Source organism: Chaetodon trifascialis, chromosome 6, assembly GCF_039877785.1.
Source record: "Chaetodon trifascialis isolate fChaTrf1 chromosome 6, fChaTrf1.hap1, whole genome shotgun sequence".
In the NCBI taxonomy this organism is placed as follows: domain Eukaryota; kingdom Metazoa; phylum Chordata; class Actinopteri; order Chaetodontiformes; family Chaetodontidae; genus Chaetodon; species Chaetodon trifascialis.
The window spans coordinates 12676027-12698512 of record NC_092061.1 but is presented as its reverse complement, the minus strand read 5'-3'; the positions used below and the strand labels follow the sequence as shown (position 1 = coordinate 12698512).

At 41.6% G+C, this 22486-nt stretch overlaps 1 protein-coding gene across 1 annotated transcript; it reads left to right on the top strand.

Moving 5' to 3' along the window:
• Positions 1-1507: 1507 nt before the first annotated feature.
• Positions 1508-21157, top strand: plcxd3 (phosphatidylinositol-specific phospholipase C, X domain containing 3). Its single transcript, XM_070964825.1, has 6 exons — positions 1508-1793; positions 13963-14219; positions 14469-14642; positions 16633-16808; positions 17485-17586; positions 18569-21157. Exons 1-6 carry the CDS (start codon positions 1691-1693, stop codon positions 18723-18725), a joined length of 969 nt encoding a protein of 322 aa, XP_070820926.1. The 5' UTR covers positions 1508-1690; the 3' UTR covers positions 18726-21157.
• Positions 21158-22486: the final 1329 nt, after the last annotated feature.

Genomic DNA, 22486 nt, shown 5'->3' with positions numbered 1-22486 from the left:
GATTGGATCATCAAGCAGAAAAATGGAAGAAAGTGACAGTGGGCTTTTGCCACCAGCAGTTGATGTTAACCCAGCACATCCCTTGATGACTCAAACTAGACTGGTACCCTATAAGCCTACATCCTTAACCTGTTTCTCATACTGTTACCGAAATGGGATGAAAGGGGAAACATGACAGGCTTTTACAAAAACAAATAGGTTTGAACATGAGCAGTGCAACTTATTTTTTAGTCATTACAAACGAAAGGTTAATGAGTGACTGCACTTTGCTTAAAATATCAATAGGTACAGTGAGTTTAATGAGGATAGCATGGACAGAATGAGTGATATTTGGTGTACGTGGTGGCTGTTACCTACCTGGTTTAGTGTGAGAGCTTTAACAGACTTATCAGACCTACCTCTAATGATAAATCACTTTATAATGTAGCCTCTCGATAAACAGCTGCAGTCACTTTGAATCCGGAGCATCAAAGCAGTTGACTATTGAAAAGTTGCCAAGACCAAACATGTAAGTTATTCCTCTGTATACCGTGTATAGCTCCATCCATTCATATGCGATTCTTAGAGGTTAAATTCCTGGTCACTTGTATCTTTTTGTGATGCTAGCAGGGTTGGCTTTATCCATTTGAGACCAGAATTATGGGTGTGAGTTTTGCTTTGGCCCTTTAACCACCTGAGTAGGCCTTTCATAGTTTCCACAATGCTGATCATTTACAGAATACATGTAGCATCCAACCAGGAACAAAAACAATCAGTGTTGAGAAATCAGTGATATTCAGTCTATATCTAAGGAAAGCATAACATTTGACAGTCAAGTCATCTCTTATTTCTTCCTGATTATGCAGGGTGGTTACTGACTGATAAATATGCAGTTTTTGGTATATTCTCCATCTTCATACCATGGTGACCGAGTTTTGTTGAATGACTCATTTAATGTGGCCAGCCAGCTGATTATTACCACAGTGAATGTCAGTTATTCATTGTCACTGCTGTATTAATTGCAGTGATAATGAGTCACTGCCATATGGCACTCAGTCATCCAAGTGCATGACCTCAGACATGCTCCCAGGTCAGATGGAAATTAGATTTCAACCTCAGTTTTAACAGCTGACAGGCTTTTCAGACACAACTTTGTTCCTATACATAAATGAGATGATGGCATCTCTAATGCCACAAAACCTGTGATTCTGGGGATACCTGCGTCCTCGGTGATGTGACCGCCATGCTGTAGACGCTTATGGAAGAGGAAAAACAAACAAAGAACAGCTTTGGGTAGTCTTGCATCCTTATGAGGCTTTATGCGGTAGGCTGTCATTTTTGGCAGATTCTGGTGACTGTAAAAACTGAAATATGTACTCCTTACAGTGTTATTACTGCGTATTAATAGAAAGCTACCCGAATGTTGCCATAGTTGAATCTGTCTAACAAACCGCATTTTCGTAATTGTGCCACCCGCCGATGCGTTCTGCTCAGGGGGGTGTGGACTGACGCTCGGTCGCTCTGGTGTGTGTCTGTGTGAGAGAGAGACAGGCAGGGAGTGTGTACGGTGGTGTGTGTGTGTGCGTGCGTGCGCGCCTGTGTGTGCAGAGAAAGAGAGAGAGAGAGAGAGAGAGAGAGAGAGAGAGAGAGCGCACTCCACGTTGGCGCAGGCACCGGACCGGGAGAAGGGAGCGTTGTGCACAGCGGCAGCATGGCTTCGTCTCACGGGAGAAGCGACCTGCGGTTTGCAGACTGGATGGCAAGTTTACCGCAGAGCATGCACACTATTCCGCTCACCAACCTGGCTATTCCCGGTAGGTGTTTCTTTACGTTACCCCTGTGTAAATGGGTGAGGAGCGCGTCCATGCCTTCTGATCTGCGCGCATTGCATGCAGCTCTCCTAGTAGATGAGAAATAAATAAACCGTGAGTGTTAACATTCAGCATATTTTACTGCAAACTTTGATGTTTTACCCTGGGCAACTCATAGAATCCAAAATATGGCTTTATTCCGCTGAACATCGTTAGAACAAATGGGGAGACCTGTTGCGCAACGTTAGGAGTGCAATGTATCTCGAACAGTTCTTCTTCCTCTTGTTGTCGTTCGCTGTATAAAGGTTGTAAAAATATACCCAGAGGATTTCAGGCGTCTCCATCCACTACTCCAAATGATGAGACAGCCCGAGGTGAAAGAAGTACTGTTAGAGCCACTTCAAAGATCCAGAACACACAGCAAAACCACGCTGCTCTCTTTTGTGTAGGACTTTTGGCATTTGTAATGGGGTGGTGGCCAGAGATGAAGAGACGGGGAGTGGGATGGGTTCAGTCTGTGCACTCGAATAATCACAGCGCTTTCCATGGACATGAGTTGTTGGACCTCTAGCCAATCAGTGCGCAGGTCTCCTTAAACTCAATTCAAATTGGAAATGCTGGTTGTAAAGCCCACCACTGATATCTGACTGATGGAGTGGCTTATTAGCAGCCAGTTAATTCCATATCTGCTGCCTAGTGATTATCACACCTCCACACGAAGCACTTTCATTCTTCATTTTCTTGCATTTCTAATCCTTTGTGCCCCCGTCTCTCTCCATCTCTGCCTTGCTGTTGAACTGTAGACTACCTGGTGTGTTCAGGGCTGGCATGTGCAACGCTGGCATTTCAGATGCAGATGGCTTCGGGCTGAGTGTCCAGTGAGGCGTGGCATATTACCAGCACTGACCACTGCTCTTAAGGATACCAAGACCAGTGCATAAGTTTAATCAAATATCAACTTGAATACAGAAACAACATGGCGTGTATTAACTCATGCTTGGAATTTTACTGAATCACATGATGTGCTGTGTTACACCACTGTTCATCCATGCCAATGCAACATGGGAACATGCTCTGTCCCATTTAATTAGGTATCATTACTTCTTACTGGCCCTGCAGCCTGCAGCTCAGCTGCTCTCAGTATATCCTCCGTTTGGATAGATTCTGTAAACATCCTCCAATTCTGTGCACTTTCTTGTGTTTGTGTGCACACATTTGGCGTAAGGCTTGTCAAAATAGATTTCATAATCCACAGGATTTTACGAGAGCTTATTTAGCAAGAACCATGTGTTCTTATTTGTGTGTATGTCTGATTTCTTTCAAAAGTGTGCCTCATGTCATATCCTTCTGTCTCATCATAGAATGCAGCATCGCGAGCCTTTGTTCAGGCAGGAATAAAACTGGGACAGATAAGTAATAAATGAGACAGTTGTTTTATTTCCTTCTCAAATTTAATTATTCCTCCTAGATGGAAAATTATTTTCATGTTAGACTCCTTCTGTACAATCCTCAGCATCCACCCTCTGTTGCCTGTAATTCAGTGATGCTATTTATTTTCCAGAAAAAAAAAAGAAGTTCACCAGCTGACAGCCTCAATGATCCAGACTAAAGTGTTTTGGCAATTTGAAGTACTCAACCATGTGGGGGTGATGTGATGGCATGGTGCTCTGCTGTTGCCAAAAAGCTAAACAGTCCCCACTGTGTCTGTGTTGCCAGCATTGCACAGCTGTACCCATTAGTATACATAATCTTCTGTATGATTGGCAGTGAATTTATTTTAGGGTTTCATGATGACAGATGAGACTTAATTAGGATTGGATTTTTATGATGTTTTAATGGTATCTATTTGTGATGTTTCAGGTAATTTGTATATGAGGTAATGCAGCCAAATAATAGCAATATACAGTTTATAGCTATACACATAACACATTATAGATTCTGAAGGAAGCCGTGTCTGCCAGATACAACAGCTGCTGTGCGATAGATAGCATCTACTTACCATATGTGCTGTGACAGATCATTGACTTTGATCTACCTAGCTAATCTATGTGTGAAAACAGTTTAAAAGCGTCGGTATGCATGATGTGTATGCTGATCACACTTTCGTAAATGATTAAATGGTTAGTCACTTTATTTGTTTTGTTAGTTTTAATGTTTGTGTAACCAAGGTAGGCAATTAAAACAAATTAATTTTCACTCACAGATGTACAGGGGTTAATAGAAGGATATTGCCTCAGTCCATCATGTGCACTGAGGTGGAGGCAGTAATGGTGAAGTGCTACCGGTAAGTTTATCTATAGGCAGACATTAAAAATCTGTTTCCAGCTCAGACCCCGTCATTAAATATTATGTCAAGTGAAGACATCTTATGTTAAGAACACAAAAAGAGCAAAATGTAGAAAATGAAAATAGAAATTAATAAATACTCTGTAGTGTACAGATATGTTTACGCTTAAAAGCATGAGCATACAGGGTAAACTGTTAGTCAACAATGGGAAATACTCACGCTTTGATTTTTACTGGGACTTTAGCATGGACTGGAAATATTGATCAAAAGATCTAAGGGTTTTGGAAGTAGAGATATGGTCAGGTGACTTTTCATGCAGTGCTTTAAAAATAAATTAAAGAGTCTTAAAATCAGCTCTTCTTTAATTGGAAGCCATTGACAGACAGACAGCACAGGGGAAAGGAGCCTAGCTGTTGCATGTTGCACAAGCTGCAGACGAGACAAGGCCGACTGACTCCCACAAAGACGTACAGTAATCAATAGGCAAAGGGATTAAAGCATGTCTCCAGGCCCCTAAATGAGAGAAACTTTTAATTTCTTAAGTGGAAAAAGCTACCACCTAGGACTTCTGCTCTTGTTAAGCTAAATAATCTTTTTACCCATTTAGTATTTGAAATCCCCAAAACCAATAAAGTTGAAGTTTAAAAACATCAGCAGTTTTTAGGGAGATATACAGCTGTGTATTCTCAGTGTTACTACAATGTCTGAACATGTTTCCCACCGGAAGAACATTTCACAGTACAATACAGTTGGCTCTAAAAGGGAACCTTGTGGTACACCACAGGAAAGGAGGTGCAGAGGAAAGCAAAAAGTTATCAATTCTGACCTTAACTGATCAATCTTGGATTTAAGAGGCAAACCACTGTAAAAGCCTCCATGCTAACAGCATGATTGAGACAATCCAAGAGGAAAGACTGATTGATTTTGTCAACAGCAGCAGGGAGGTCCAACTCAATTAAATTTGCATGATTTTTTAGAATCCAAAGACACCAATAAACCATTTGTCACCCTGAGGAGAGCTGACTCAGTGTTTCGCTGTTGTGAAATTTGTCCAGAAAGACAAAGAGCTGTGAAAAGATGGCTCGACCATAGCCATAGACAAAAACAGCTTATTGAGTAGAGTCAGCATTAGATTGGGTTTTTGATTAGAGAGCAGTAACGTTTACATACATACTGTAACATACTGACCAGTGAGTGGAATTAATAAGGATTCATAGAGTTGTTTATCATGCTGTGACTCATGACACAGCGCAGCAGCCAAGTGCATTGTGCTTGTGTCAGTTATTACATAAACATAATAGACCTTTTCATGAGCTTAATCCTGCCTGTGCTCTGCTGGTCAAAACACCTTGTTTGAGAGATAAGAACATGGTTGCTTTCAGACATGACTCAGCTCTCTGTGTTGGCCCCACATGCCTCTTTGGCCTCACGCTGTGTCAAAAGATCGAGTCTACACGTCAGATGACCTGCACTAGTTCTACTCTACACCTAATTGTGGAAGGTGTGAGGGGACGAGCGGGAGAGGAAGTAGTAGCAGATTAAAGGTGGAGGTAATTAAAGGAAGAGAAGGAAACGATGAGGGAGAGCGTAGTTACCGCTTTCCTTTCCCCAAGCTGATCAGTGGGGAGCATGGTGGGCTGTTTTCTGTTGCTATTGTTAGATCTGCTAGGTGAAGGATGCAGCCTGCCTGGCTGCATAGTGGTCAGCAAAGGTGTGCTGCCAGAGATATTGTCAATCTGTTTCTCTGTGGTTCTGTCACCATGAAGCAAGCTTTACTGGAGGGAAGGGAATGGCTGTTCGAATTTCACTACCATAGTAATTCAAGTGGATTTATTGGATTTCAAGATTTTTGGCATCAGTGCAGTCCTATGATTTGGAGTAAGTGCCAATGCATGAGCATATATCTGTGTCCCACAGATGTGCACAGCAACTAAATGTATATTCAGATGGCTAAAGGTCATTTCTAGTAACTATGGTCTGTTCATTTAATTCATTCATTTAAAAGGCCAAAGTATTTACATTTACTCTCTGAATAAGTGGTATAGGTGATCAAATAATCCACAGCTTTGTTTTCTGGCTGTTTAAAGCTGTCTTAATCATGGATTTTTGGCCACTAGGGGGCAGAAGATTTCCAAAACAGTCCCACAGACATGCAGCCCAGACATACTACTTTCCCTGCAAATGTACATTTATCCATCCATCCATTTTCTATACCGCGTATCCGCGGTTGCAGGGGGTGCTGGAGCCTATCCCGGCCATCAATGGGCGAGAGGTGGGGTACACCCTGGAAAAGTGTCGCCAGTCGATCGCAGGGCACAACCACACAACCATTCACACTCACACTTAAGGGCAATTTTACAGGCAATTAACCTAATGATAATTTTTGGTCTGTGGGAGGAAGCCAGAGTGCCCGGAGAAAACCCACACATGCACGGGAAGAACATGCAAACTTCACACAGAAAGGCCCGACCCGGGAATCGAACCGGCAACCTTGTTGCTGTGAGGCACGCACACTACCTGCTGCTCCACCGTTCATATTATACATAGTGACTTGTTTCAGAGATGATATAAAAATGCCCTGACTCTTTTTTCACACATGGCTGATAAAAGACATTTGAGAAAGGGACAAATTACATATTTAGGTAGCTTCTGTCTTATTTTGAGTTGGCATTATGATGAAAAATAGAAAAAATGTAGAACAAAATTCAGAATTAGATGGTGGTTTGTGTCTGGCTAAAACTGATGAATTTACTACCAGATAAAATTAGATCTTGTTTGACTTCATTCAAAGCAGACAAACTACTGTGACTAAGTGGCTTTACTTCAATGACTGCATGGAACCACAGAGTCAGATTTGCATGAGAGGGCTCAGGGGAGCCACACTTAACCTCTCCAATGGCTGAAGGTGACAGTTTAAGGCTTTACCCGAGGTAAGAAATGAATAGCATACTCCGGGCCAGAGGGAAAAGGTGAAGGCGATTGTATTAAGCTAAGATGGCCTTGCAGGCAGTAAAAACAAATGCTTTGCCTCAGAGGCATATTCAGCCTTGCCAGCTCCCTCAGGGTCGAGTAAAAGGCTGGGCCAGGACTTTTAGCTGTAAATCTGTCAATCAGTCCCTTGACTAGATCATTCTGCTGCCACTTACGACCCTGAAAGGAGGATGAATGGTATCAGATGCCAGAATAAATACTGTCGAAGACCAGGAAATCAGCCAAGAGCCACTGAAAAATAGAGGATGAGAAATTCAAAACAGAGGAGGAGAAAATAGTTTGGTAAAGAGAAAGACAAACAGCATATTCCTCTCGGGGAAATTAAGCCAATGGGTGGTAAAGAGGTGGGAATGGCACAGCTATTTTCTGTAATGGATAATCCCCCATGAGTCACGACCCGCCTCCAGTCTCCATTTAGCTCTATTTACCTATGACCAAAGTCACTGTGTTTGACCATCTGCACCCAAGTTAAACTTGTAATAAACCGTCTCGATATACGAACTTTTCAATTTTGTAAGCTGCTGCAGTAAACCTTTTGTCAAAATAACATAGAAATGAGCAGAGTGGTTAGTTACTGATACTCCACAGGCTGCTTTTGCCTCACCACCAGCAGTAATTGAGTTTCCAGCAGGAGGACATTTATCTTGATTCTAAAAGTCAAATAACTCATCGTTATCGGAAATGTATGTGCTTTGTGCGCCACCGCCTCTCAAAGAAGATGGAAAAGAGTAGCAAGGCAAGTGGCAAAGTGAGGCTGGGGAGAATTGAACAGGAGTTTGAAAAAATGAAGGCTGGATACAATAGATGGGAAGAGCAACTCTTTAGGTGTTACCATAAAACCACACAGAGGGATCAATGCAGGGAAAGCGTGGAGGAGAGTGGATGGAGTTGGGGTTTGGGGCTCATATCTATATTTTGATATTATTTAGCTCATCTCCACCCTGTTACGTTTCATTTCCTTGTCATTATCTCCTCTCCTCTGCAACCTGAAATAGATCTTGAAAGACTTCATGCTGAGCAGTAAAGATTTGTCTTGCAAAAATGGCAGACACCACCAGTGGTCCTCTGCAAGGTCTGCTCTCAGTGAGTCAGAAAAGACTCAGTTAACACAGGTCAATTCTGAAAGGTAACAGTCACCCACCACCACCACCACCACCACCACCACCTTCATCCTTGTCATCATCGTCTCCATCATTGTCATTACCAGCCTCAGCCGGTTTCAGCCTTTTTCTGTCTCTCTTTCAACTCTCTTCACGCCTTCTTCGCCCCCAGCAGGACATCAGCTTCTTCATGTCTGTTCCTGACATGTGATTATGTTGCTGATGTGAGGGGAGAAGTTCACATCCTGCACTCTGTTCGGACACTGTGACAGTCTAACTCCATCAGACAGTATGAGAGGAGACATTGATAGAGTAGATATTGCTGACAGTAAACAGGTCATTCCAAACAACAGCCCATTCAATCAGTGCGATCAGACAGAACCAAAGCATGATCACTATGAAAGTCTTTACCAACAAATTCGATGTTTTTTGATGGAGAGGGAAAAGTTAAGGCCATGAGGGAAGCAGTAATATGGATGTCCTTGTTTGATTATCATGATAGTCCTTATTTCAATCACATTTTTGTGTAATTTCTGGCACTTGAAAAGAGGATAACTTCATTACACATCACATGCTGTCTAATGAATGTTGAGATTTTGATCCCGTATCCAAAAATAAAAGGGAAATGGTTCAATTCTGAGACAGTGTTGAGAGTATTTGCATGAAAATCTGTTGCTTCCACATGCTTCCAAATGAATGTGTTGCCCTTGAGTTGTGGCACAGCATAAATGTGCAGCAAATTATTTCATAACGTAAACAATAATTAATCATGTTCAGAGCTCAGGTAGCAAAGCTTGATTGTGTTAGAGCTTCTGCCTCTGCGCCCAGCTCTCTCTGCAGATTCTTACAGATGTCCTGCACACTTGGCGAAATGTTTTGCCCCTCGGTCTCTGTTTCCTCTGTGAGATTGTTTCTCTTTGCAGTTAAGCATGATGCACAGGCTTTTTGTCATGCATATTTAAGGCAGTGCTAGTTAGTAATGCACAAACAAGCCTTACGGGGGCTTTCATCAAAACTGGTAAAGATATTGTTTGTTTGCAGGATGCTGTGGCACTGTTGAATTGAATATTTAACCTATAAGCTACCTATGAACTGCACTTTTCCCCTAACATTGGAACAATGAAATGATAGCTATTACAGGTTCACTAGTAATAGTAAGACTTTTGCCCCTGTACCCCAGCCCTCTGCATTGCGTTCACCCCCAGCATTCCCTGTGCCACAGGCCGACCACCAAGCAGGATTAATGGTGAATGTGGTGAGGAAAGGTGCATGGCACATATCTGAAAAAGCACAAACATACACACACAACTGTCAGAATATAGTGCAGTAAAAATAATGTTGTATATTTGTATATTGAGGTCATAGTTATTATTTGTAGACAGGGTATAGGGTAGGTATATAAGGTGAAGGATACAAATATAGACAGTACATTATTATATAACTTAAAGAGTGAAAAAGAAACAAGGAAACAAAGGAAACTTTGGGCTTTGGTCCATCTTTACACAGACGTTCTTAGAAGCCATAGACACCAATCCAGTACACTGCCAGATATCCTCCAAGAGCTGCTTGGATTGCTGACACCGTCTGTGAAAAAGAGACCTTGGTGTAGGAGGAGGGTCTTTGAATGGCTTGAGCTGGATTCTTCCACAGTTGGCCAGGCAGGCACTGAAGGATTTGTGATCGCCATGAGCTTTTGACTTTTCCCAAGGAACATGGCAGCAATACAGGAAGTGCAGACTGCATCCATCTTATGTGATGTTTAACTCCACTTGTGACTTCTTGTGCAGCTTTATGGGCTCCTCCTCTTTTGTGCAACACACACACTTAAAACAGGACTTGTGAAAAGGTATCATATATGACGCACTTACTAAATTATCATATATGGCTGTAGTGGAGACCATGCATAAAATGAGTAATAAGAAAGGCTGAGTAGTGATTTACCTGTAACCTCAGACCAATGATCTGATTGGCCTCATTCTCTGCCAACGTCCTGTCATCACAGTGCTCAGTTGAAAAGTCAGACAGCTGTTTGAACTGATTATATTCTATGACTATAATTGAGTCCACAATGAGAGGCGTTCATCAGAAAGCTTGAGTATTCAGGTGGCAGCAATGACCTCTTCCGTCTCATTCGCTGGCATGTAAATGTAAATTGTTAATGTGGTTACTGTAGGATGAATTGGCTGGACAGCTAGTTGCTGTATTAGCCTGTTAGTGCGAGCAGCTAGGTAAAATGGGGAATCGGCAGTATGTTAGTTTATTTGTACATTTTAAAAGAAAGGTCAAATAAAGGAAAATAAATTGAACAGAAATACACCTGCAGGTGGAAAGAGTTAATAGAAAAGCATCAGTTAGTTATGTGTAGTCTCAAGCAGCTCCAGTGACCTCGTCAACCTCGTTCTCTGGTCACTGTCCTCATGCCGCTCAGCTGTCAGACAGATCGTTGTGTGAAATGAGACAAACAGTGGTGTGCCACCATGCATTAACGGATTCAATACACTGATAATGAAACCTTTGGAAAATGTTTACATAGGCTATGACACACACACACACTGAATTGAATCAATTAAAATGAACAGATGCCTGAAGTGGACACACCTTGCATGAAAATGCTATAGGCTTTACATGCATAGTCACATTGTGAACTGAGGTAGTTGCTAAAGAAAACACAATCATATGCAACAAAAAAGTAAGATTCTATATCTGGGACATGAACACATGGAGACCGTGTACACCATCTGCACCATGTAGACCGCGCCAACTGCAAAAAGCATGACACACAAATGCTGTGCTTGCTAGCGAGGTACTTTATTAGCATGCTAACACACCATTAAAAAAAGCCAAACACTGCCTAGTTTCAGCATCTCAAATGTGAGTGGCTGCTTTTCATTGTTTCATGTGATATTAAATTGAACATCTTTATTTTTTAGACTGTATATTGGACGAAACATGCAAATTGACACCACCTTGGGCTTTAAGAAATTGTATTTTCACTTGTGGAGGTAATTATTATGGTAGATTAATGGATAATGAAAATAATTGTGTGATGCAACCTTCAGAGCCAGAGCTGAAATCTTTCCTCTTCAGCAACAGCAGAGCCAGCTGGTGTGACTGGTTAAGGTCATACTCTGTTACGCTGTGACCCTAGTGATACAATTCAGCATGTAGTGATGCTGTTTGCTGTCCTGCCCCAGGATTCAGCTGTCCACCCTGCTTACGGTCATTCTCTGGGCTGACTGTGAAGACCTGGCACTGGAGTATTAGCTGAAGGTCAACTCGGGCTCCGTGTCTGCTTGTATGAGTGTGGGCGGAGGAGAGGAGGGTGTATGTTTGCGTGAAAGAGTGAGGGAATGTGATGAAGAGATAAAAAGAGGATGAGAAGTTGATTGCAGTGATGAGAGCAGGATACCAGAATTAGTCAGCGTAATTTGCATGACGTGCACACACACACACACACGCACACATGTACACACACTTTCTCTTTTCTCACTCACAAACTTGGAAAGACACGCGACCTTCAGACCTAACTAACAGAATCCACCATGGACGGTTGCAAGGAAGGTCTTCAGTGTCACCTAGGAATGCATCAGCATATGGACAGGCTGTCACAATGGAACAGAACTGTGTTTGCAATGCGCGAGGCACTGAAACATTACATTTCAGTTACTCAGTATAATAGTTTTCATCCGACTGCTTTCTACAGAAGACACACATGTATGATATTTTAATACTTTAGCGAGAGGATAATGAGCACTACAGCGTGTTGGAAATGTGACGTTAGGTCAGCTTGTTTGCAGCATGCACATCTCACTGAAAGCAGTAGTTCAGCAACCCTGTCTGTTAGAAGTCTATCCAATCCTGCTTGCACAGCTATGTGTCCTTTATATGTTCAGCGGAGAGTGAAATAGCTGTCGTCTGACTGAGAAATATGTTGAGTCAAAGGCACTATTAGTTTTTCTTTTTCTTTCTTTGTCTTTGTTCCAAAGCTCTACAGTATATTATCTGACCTGTTAAAGATGCCTTTGAAAACTTTCAAATGATGTTTATCTTGTTCCAACTTGGGAAAAAGTTGGTCTGAAATAAAATCAACCAAGTTTTATGAGAAAGTTACCACCAGGAATTGAATCACTAAGGTGGCCATGTTTTTGCCACCAGTAAGAGAGCACATTAGTCCAGTTTTAGCTGCTCTGCACTGGCTTGGGGATGTAGCCTTTGTCCATTACGCTCCAAAGCTCTGGAACACACTATGTACAGATATCAGGGAAGCAGCTCACTGAATATTTTGAAAAGAAAGCCAGAAACTTATCTCTTCACTTTTAGCCTTTCACTAGCCATGACTTCCTGGTACAGGTCTGAAGCTTTTGTGCTTTGCCTCGCGCTTATACACTGCTGCATTTCGTTAAAAATGTTGTATTTGACTTGATTTTATGCATTCTGTGTAACTGTGAATGCGTTGGTCTCTGGGGCAACATTGGGTTGTGCCCTACAGGTAGATAAGACCCACAGTGAGATTACATCCATGAGAAGACGTTCTGAGGCGGCTGTGAAATGCCTGCTTCAGTGTAATCAAGACCTGTGGTGAATCAGTATCTACCGAGAAGGAAAAAGATTGTGTTGTGTCTGAGGGCCGCACACCAGCTCTTTTAGAGCTTCATCTGAACAGATTTTTATCCTTATTCTACTCTATTTTTACCTAGATTTTAATATTTTATTGTTTGGTTTTATGCATTGTCTTTATTTTCATCCTTATTTCACATTCATTTTTAAATTGTTTTTATGTCCATTTTGCTTTTTCTATGTAAAGCACTTACTTGGTGGTGAAGAAAGAAATCTTCTTGTAAAGCACTTTGAGCTGCAATCCCTGTATGAAAGGTGCTATACAAATACATTTTATCATTATTATGATTATTATTATTACATTCACACATGTGAAAGACCTGTCAAAAATAGACATTGGCCCTTCCGAGGGGTTCAGAAAACCTCCAAGTTGAGTCATCAGTGGTGGACTGTAGGTAAGTGATTTACTCAAGTACTGTACTTAAGCACAAATTTGCTGAATAAACCATTTAAAAACCCTCCTTGGTTTAGCTGGAAGATGCATGTTGTTGACTTTTTAGAGATGCGTGGTTCTCACAGGACAGCGCCACGACAAACATATGATGGTCTGATTGAATATGATGCGTTCAACTATGTCTACGTTAAACTACAATAATATGTAAAGTGGCTTAAATGATCTCAGCTTAAAACAACAGCAGCAGCAAAATGTATCATTATTAATACAGAAGTAATATTAATCCAGAAACATCATACGTAATAGAAAAACTGACAGGGACTGTTGTACTGCAGAATGAGTACTTTTACTTTTGATACTTACATCCTTTTACTTCAGCAGGCTTTTGAATGCAGGACTTTTTGCAGTTCTCACAGTACAGTGTGGTACTGTATTAGTAATTGTAGTGAAGATTCACTATAAACGATATATTCTGAATGCTAAATAGGAAATATATAACATCACACCCAGCGTTGTTGTTCCCTGCGAGCTATGTTTTGTCTGAGAAAGGCAATGGATGAAAACTTTCATTGTTTGTGAGCACAGACTCGCTTCTTTTCAACTTGTCAGAGTTCATAGCTTCTGACCACGGAAGCTGTTATTCGCACAGTCAGCGTTGTTGCCATGGCACCGGGCTGTTTTCAAATGCTGACCCCACTCTCACAGCTGTGCCCCCCCCCCCACAGAAATAAAACAGGCAGCGTTCAATACCTGCATGCAGACTCATGTTTGTGTCTCCTGCAGGTTCCCATGATTCCTTCAGTTTCTACATCGACGAGGCATCTCCGGTGGGCCCCGAGCAGCCGGAGACGGTGCAGAACTTTGTGTCTGTTTTTGGCACAGTGGCCAAGAAGCTAATGAGGAAGTGGTTAGCTACACAGACTATGAACTTCACCAGCCAACTGGAGGCTGGGATCCGCTTCTTTGACCTGCGCATCTCCACCAAGCCCCGCGACCCTGACAACGAGCTGTTCTTCGCCCACGGGCTCTTCAGTGCCACGGTCATCATAGAGTTTTGGTGGTTTTTGATGTGATGAATATTTTGCAATGCTTGTGGTTGCTAAGTGATGTTTGTGCATGTCTACGTCTGTGGCAGCATACTTATGTGTGAGTGCAGACTGAGAGCTTAATCATACAAGGTCCTTCAGAAATTTTAAGTACACCACAAGTGTTTGTGTGACTATTGTTCACATCATTGTGCCGTCAAAGACATTCTCAATACAATTGTTGTTCTTATTTGTGTTTTCTAGGTGAGAGAAGGTCTAGAGCAGATCAGTAGTTTCCTGTCAGCTCATGCCAGAGAGGTTGTGTTCCTGGACTTCAACCACTTCTATGGCGTGCAGAACCTGCACCATGAAAAACTGGTGGCCATGTTGAAGGAGGTGTTTGGAGAGAAACTCTGCCCAGTCGTCTTTGCTCAGGAGGTACTGTCGAATTCAAATCCACTTTACATTACACCTTACGTTATATTCAAGCCCTTGCCAGCCGAGTTCACATATTTTTGATAAAGCCTCTAGGTAAATCTCTGTATTTTGCAGGATAGTATAATTTTTGTGAAAGTGATGCATTTTAGGTCAACAGCTTACAGGTTACAGCCACTAGGAACATGGTGGAGAAATTTAAAAAGTGTCCTAGAAAAGTTTCTGATGGTTCAGATATAAGAGAAACTCAGCGTTGCTCCGGGGGCCAGGGGAGATGGGGTTGAGCTGACCTGTAGGCATACTACATAAGCTCGCCTCGGCAGTGTTTGTGTGATTACTTTCACTGCCAGAAAGGGAAGGCAGGTTCCACACTGCAGGTTTAATGCTTAACAGGGAGTAAGATTAAAAGCAATGAAGTGACCTCGAACATTTATTTCAGATCCTTCTTTCACCTTGAACATTTTCCTGATTGTCCACATTTTGTGTTCGAAAGGCTCTTAATAATTATTGTTTTCTCAGCCCTTCACCACACTGACTGTTTTGATCTCTTGAGATGCAGAATAGTGGTTATCACGTCCCCACTCATTGCCGTATGCACTTTTGCATAGAAGCCGAGTAGAAAAGTCCTCCCACGCTCAGATCTGTCTCCCTTTCTCTGTCCGGTTTCTTCTTTTTTTTTCCACCTTCCACTACCTGGTCCACCTCCACCTATCCCTCCCCCCACCCTGAGGTGTATGTGAAGAGCCAGGAAGACAGAATACTAATCAGCCTCAAAATTCATCACCCTTCACGAACTCCCACGCCAGCGTTAGCTCTCTAAGATCATAGTTTCCTGTCAGGTGCTGCTGCTGAGTGAGGATGAAGTGTAGAGAAGAGGAAAAGGCAAATAGTGGCTAGTGCATTCTGGGGAAATGATGAACTTCTTCTTCTCAGAGCTGCAGTGGCATCTAGGGAGGTGTTTAAATTTAGAGTAGACAATTGCCTATTTCGGTATTATATTTACTCTATGAGTACACTTACTCTGCTATTCCCTCGTCGCTCCTTTACCTCTCTGTTACAAACGTAACCCACTGCACGACTTTTCTCCAGCAGTTGTTTGGCTTATTTTAATGATAACGTACAGCTGGAAGGTCAGAATCTCATGAAAACAAAAGACATGAGGTAAATGTATTTTGGGGTTATGATGAAAAGCTGTTGAACCTGTACACCATCTAGCCAATAACCTGGCCTCTAACCAATCAACGGACAGGGTACATTGATTTTTTGTTGTTGTTGTTGTTGTTGCTGGCTAAATGTAACCATTGAAACATACATTTATTGCTGATGTGCATGATATGCATGGTAGCAGAACTGCAAGCATAGCAATATTAAGATGATGTGGTGTACATCTGTTTTACTTTTTTATATAAATTAAAACTGAAAAGACACATAGAGCTGCACAAAAGTTTCATATATATCATTTACCCAGAGGGTAATTTCTGGAAGGCAGTCTTCAGTCTTTGTAATTCTATGAAATGTTTTCAAAAATGCGTTTTACCTCTTGAATAGCTTGTAACAGCTTTAAAAAAATATACCAATTTAAATTGTGTTTCATACTCTTCCAGTTCTCAAGTTCTTTTCTTGACAAGCAATAGACTGTGATTAGACATAAAACAGTTTTTTGTTTGTGTGACCAAGCAGTCTGCCTTCAGAAATAACATAGCTGACATTTTCTATGGTCAGTCAGAGTATTGAACAAAGGTGCTTAATCATCATCATCAGGCAATTACATCCACTTATTTCTATTTGCTTCCATTCAAATAAAAGTAAAGCTCACCCAGTAAGCTGCCAGGTACATATCAGCTACCTTTTGAAATGTTTTCTGTCACTCAGCACAGAAGGGGCTCTTTTATATTTACTATTCAACATCCATCACCTTTTTTTTCCTCCACCCCGCTTCTCACTTTCTAACCTGCTTCTCCCGTGAACACATGCCCTCTCCCTCTATCTCCAGGTGACTCTGCAGTATCTGTGGGAGAAGGAGTACCAGGTGCTTGTCTTCTACCACCACCCCATGGCCCTGGAGGTGCCCTTCCTGTGGCCAGGCCAGATGATGCCGTCTCCCTGGGCCAACACCACAGACCCAGAGAAGCTGATTCAGTTTCTCCAGGCGTCTGTCACTGACCGCAGGTCAGTCCCTGTAGTTATCCCACTGTGGGCACTTTATGTCCTCTACATCATCTGTGCAAGTGATGTGTTTTTTTTGTTTGTTTGTTTGTTTTTTTTGCCTTAATTGAATATTGATGTATCATTACCTGTGTTATGTTTTATAGCATTACAAATGTCCAAAAGTCCAACCATGATGTGTCATTATAGCATGATTTTGATTTATTGACAAAGGGCTCAGACAGAAATGACTAACAATTTAATTCACTGTAGTTTGTTCAAAATAGCCATCTGAGAGGATGGGATGTGGGCTGAAATGCACAAGTTATCACCATCTGGGCTATCTGACACTCACACCAGTGGCTTACTTGTAAAACATAGGATCAAAGTACATTTTTATCCTATACAACTCATTCATAATGATACATAACAATACATTTAAAAGAAACTGATGACAGTAATGGGAAAGTGTTCCTCACAGTAATTTGCATGTGAAATGTCTCTATACTTTTTTTCTGTCAGGATAAGTGTCTTTGTGGGCACTTAAACTAATTAATTCTACATTAAAGCAATATTTATTCATGTGTGGCACTTCACTGCGGAAGGTGTCATAAAGTGCTTTTCATCAATAGATACAATGCAAGAACATACTGTAAATACAGCAAAAATGTATTTTAACTGCTTGATGCGTCTCCTGCAGGAGGAAGGGGACCTTCTTTGTCTCGCAGGTGGTTCTGACACCAAAGGCCAGCACTGTGATGAAGGGCGTGGCCAGCGGTCTGAGAGAGACAATCACAGAAAGGTGTGTACATCAGTGTGTATGTGTGTTTGTGTGTGATAGGAGGACAGACAAAGAAAACTGTTTTATGTTCATGCTCAGTGTAAAACTTTCGGATTGGATAAGATGTCAGGGTTAGCTGCTGGGTTAGCACCAATGGTGGCACACAGGATTAGTCAACATGTACAAAGACACCATAATTATAGCAACACCTCAGACACCAGAGGCCACAGAAATGACATGATTTACCCATAACACAACTTCATAGGCATGTGCACACACACACACACAGTCATATGTGAGTCATCGTGGCATTTTATAACTATAATCCAGAGGCATGTTGGTTTCTACAGGTATCCCCAGGCATTTGACACTGACCTCATTCAAGTTTTTTTTAACAGCTGCCGCAAGCCCGAGGCGATGCTTCTCATCCTTCTCCTCCCTCTTTCTATATCTCCCCTTCTCAGTTGTGGTTCAGGATTTTTTTTTTTTTTTACCCTCAGCTTTGTCTGTATTTCACTCCCTCTTAATGTCACCAGTTTGTTAAAAGCCTCAGCCGCAAAACCATCAATTTGCCTGCAATGAATTATTCATTTGATAGCACCACTATCAGCCATTCTCACCAGGCGTTTGGCGACTTTGATGTAGGCATCCTTCAGAATTCCATCCATTCGTCTTTCCACACAGACTGTCAGAACATAAGAACAAGAAAGCCAATGCAGGAGGAGGAGATGACTTGTCGAATTTCGCCCTGCAGAAAGCCGGGCGAGGCACGTGCAGTAGTAACACCCTCCCCTGGTGCACGGCTCACATGAACATGTCCCGCAAGTTTACAGTGTCATCCTCACAGCTGGGGTCTGGCTTCTAGACATCTCATGCTGCGTCACAGAGATTTTTTATCGCAGCGTGCCCCTCTCCGTGTTAAACCAGCCAGCCATGAATCATCCCTTCTTCTATCCCTCTCTGCATCTTTTGTGACTTTGGGTGTTTTTGTCTGTCCTCCCAGGGCCTTACCAGGCATGATGCAGTGGATCAGATCGCAGAGACCCGGGGAGAGCGGCATCAACATTATCACAGCTGACTTTGTGGAGCTCGGAGAATTCATCAGCGCCGTCATCACCCTCAACTATCACCTGGATGATGATGAAGACGATGCCACCTGAGAGCACAGAGGGGGGCGTCAGGGAGCACAGGCACCACCGCCAGTGGTTTGGTCTGTGCTCTCACTCTTTTCTCTTTGGCATTTATTTCAGGAGGGGAGCTGCACTGCTCCTTTCACTTTATTTAGGGCTATAGTGAGTTGAGAGATAAAATGGCAAAAGGGGGTTGAGGGAAGAGAAGTTGGGATAAGGAGGAACAACAGTGGTGTTTGGTTGGCGCACAAAGAGAATGAGGTTTTGTTTGTTTCCTATTTAGGGATCAAAATTGTGTTTTCAAGTGAGATGTTCATTTCCTTTACTTCCTGTGCTGTAAAAATAGCTGCTTTTTCACTGATCAAATGCACTCTTTTCAACCAATGGTAGATTCCTCAGAGCATATCAACTTTCTGCTAAACGTATTGGTCTATCATTCTTGATATTCTTGTGACAGTGAAGTTTTGTTTTTTTTCTCTTCCAGACGTTGTTTTAAAATCAGTTTGTGTAACTTAAACCACTTAAATTGTAGGCTGGTGTAAGTAGCTACCAGTGGTTTGTCTTGTTTGGAAAATCCGTCCAACAATATGCATCCCTGGTCTGATCTCTGCAGGTGTTTCTGAAGAACTCCTCGAGCAGCTTGAATGCGGAGTGTGTTTAAAAAGTGTTATTATAATGTGTTTACTCAGTAGATAGACAAGAAATTAACCCTTTCCCATTTGTTTGTTCAGCAATAATCCCTCAACAGAGTGCGGCTTGGGTAGCAGAAAAAAATACCACCATGTGTAATTTATCATTGGTGCATCTAAACAAAACAATAATTTTCACACTGTTGGTGGGTTTAAAATTTCAAGACAAGCGTCGTCTGTCGCTGCAAGATACCTTCCAAAAAAATTAATTTGTTTAGGACAGCTAGAAATGCAATCAGGATGCTCGTCATTGTGCTGGTTAGAAATCCAACATAACCAATTTATTAGATTTTATGGTGGGTGCAGAGTCGTGATAGCCAAGTGTAAAAATACAGTACATCTGGGTACAAGAGTGTATCCACTGTCTGTGTTTGCTCTGCTGAATGCTTTCTCCCTGTGTGTGCGTCTGTACTTACTGCTGTAGTGCAGTATATATGAGTCATCATGAGATGTATCACAGTGTTGTGTCTTTCATAATAACAGGTGATAAAGTTGCTCAATGCTCACTCAGAGACCTGTTCTTTTCAAGTCAGTAAAGGGTAGACGTCCATAATTCAGTCAGGAGGTCTTGATGTGACAGCAGTGGTTTAACACTTGGAAAATAATACGATAAATGTTTACTGGGATCTAGCTGTAGCTCTTTGGTGTCTACTTAATTAGGTGTTTCATGTTTCTGAATGTTTCTGAATCTCCCAGTTTCTGCTATATTTAGTACATTTAGCACACTTTCATTTTATATTTATGTTTAATGCATTTCTTTCTACACTCTGCAATGTTTCATTTCAGCACACTACAGAAGTACTTTGAAACGGGCACCCAGAAAGATAATGGAGAAATCATTGCAAGGTTTTACACATTATGCATGAAAAAAACAAAAACAAAAACAAAAAAAAAACAACTCGTCAAACTTCCACACACCTCGTGATCAGTGTGGCATTTTCTGCAGAGAATGTATTCTGTGAGGACATTGTTGTCTAGTTTGGTGGTAACGTAAGACCCAAACAGGAAACAGCTCTTTGGATTTGTGAATGTATGTGTCCTGTGAGTAACTGTGCCATTTCTAGGAGTCTCATGTGATGGAGTGAGTGAGTACCAACTAGAAAGTCATTTTTGTAGTGTATGCTTCAATGTGGAAATGAGTTCAAATAGTACTTCTTTTCTTTCAGTGTGGCTTTATGTTAAAATGTTTTATATCGTGGAAAGTTTGTACATACTATAATTGCAAATAGCATACTGCCGATGAATTGTAAATGATTTAAGTCACTGCAGAGAGTCATTGATAACAGTTTCTTAACTTACCTTAACTGAGCATACTGCTTCTTGTTTTTCATATTTTAAGTTTTGTGCATGAACCAAAAAGTTTCTCCGTGTACCTTTTGTGTACACCAACAAGGTCCACTAGGTTTGTGCATCTCTTCACTTACTTCACTTACCGCATATCGTTCTTAAGAGCATGGGTGCATCTCAGCTGGAAATATTTTTACCCTTTAAGACAAATCTCTAAATTGATTTATTTTTTCAATGTTGCACTGCTACTACCCCATGCAGATTAAGAATGAACCCACACTAAGGAGCAGACTTGAAAAGGCTTGCAAATTGTGTTGTAAGGACATTTGTGTCTTCCCTGGTCCAAACTGTTGTTGTCATTGCCTTTATGTTCTGGTGTGAAACGAGTCCTTTGCTGTTGTAAATCTCCAAAACTTTTGTTCAAATGAAAGTGACTCTGTTGTAAGTGGAAAACGGCCAATCAAATAAAGCTTCTATGCCTAATAAGGACTGAGTGAAGTTTCATTTCACGACCAGTTTCTGGCTTATAATAATAAAATTGCAATTTAATTCAATCACCAAATGACAATTGTAAATCTGTAAATCCTGTAAATCTGAAGTAGATTTGCAGCTTTTAAGCTCACATACCAGTATTTTATTACCTATCTATGCAGTCCTGAAATCATCCAGTTTCCAGGGTGATGAGGATGGAGGTGGGTGGGCAGCGGCACCCAGGGTGACTTTCTGAGACTGTTTCATAATTCAGCATCTGCCATTCAGCAGCCAGGTGTTGCTAAAAATGAAGAAACAGATAACCCAGATGTTGAATGGCTCACTAATGTGCTTTTGTGTGCGTATTACTGTAGGTTCAAGGTCTTCACTTGGGAAAAAAAATCTGATTTTACACAGTATGAAGCTTTTTGGGAAGAAATCACTGAATCGATGGGTCAAGCTGTGTTTCAGGCTTATTAACCGAGCAGCACATTACACACATGCGCACATACTTGGAAGCTGCCCAGTACAACAGCCGTGTCACGCTTATGGCCAGTTGACTGGATGTCTATGAAGTGCTTTGACTGCTTTGATTGCACATTACAGTAGTTCAGGGAAGAAAAAGGCACCACTCATTCACTTCCTCTGTGCAGAGATTGAAAAAACACAAGACAACAAGTAAAAACATATTTTGCAAGACTTACAACAACAGAATGTTAACTAAATAGATAAGAAACATAATGAATCGAAAGTATTAAAACCAATCATTGAGAGTTAAAACCGACGCCATGGTGAGTCATTAATAACGCATTCTGAGGAAAGGCAAAAGAAAATGCATTGTTATCCTTGGATTTTATTGAAACAGCCACTTGCTGGAGAAACAAGAAAATGCAAATGCGCAGTTATTGTGCCCTCATGCGTGACTGCATGTTTGTGTCTGTCTTTCTCTGTCACGCACACGCGGGCAAACAGGAGGAGGAGGAGGTAGAGGTGTAGGAGGAAGAGATGGATGATGGCATTCAGACAGTTTAAAGAGGGGCAGCAACGAAACGCAGAAAAGTTTGGAGTGCGAGGAGGAGGACGGGTATTTTCACCAGCCGCTGCTGTGTCTGGTTATGAGGGAACATTACACAGGGAGGCAATTTGTCTGCCAATACAGGCTACAACACAACAATCTACAATATTACAGTGAGAGAGGCATAAAAAGCAACATAAAAGAACGAACACTGTTATCCCTCATAAAAAATGAAACAAAGTGAGGCTGGGATACGCAGTTAATTATCAAAAGTCAATAAAGATGGAGTTGTTATCGATGGAGGGGAATCTGTGGGAATAATAATGATT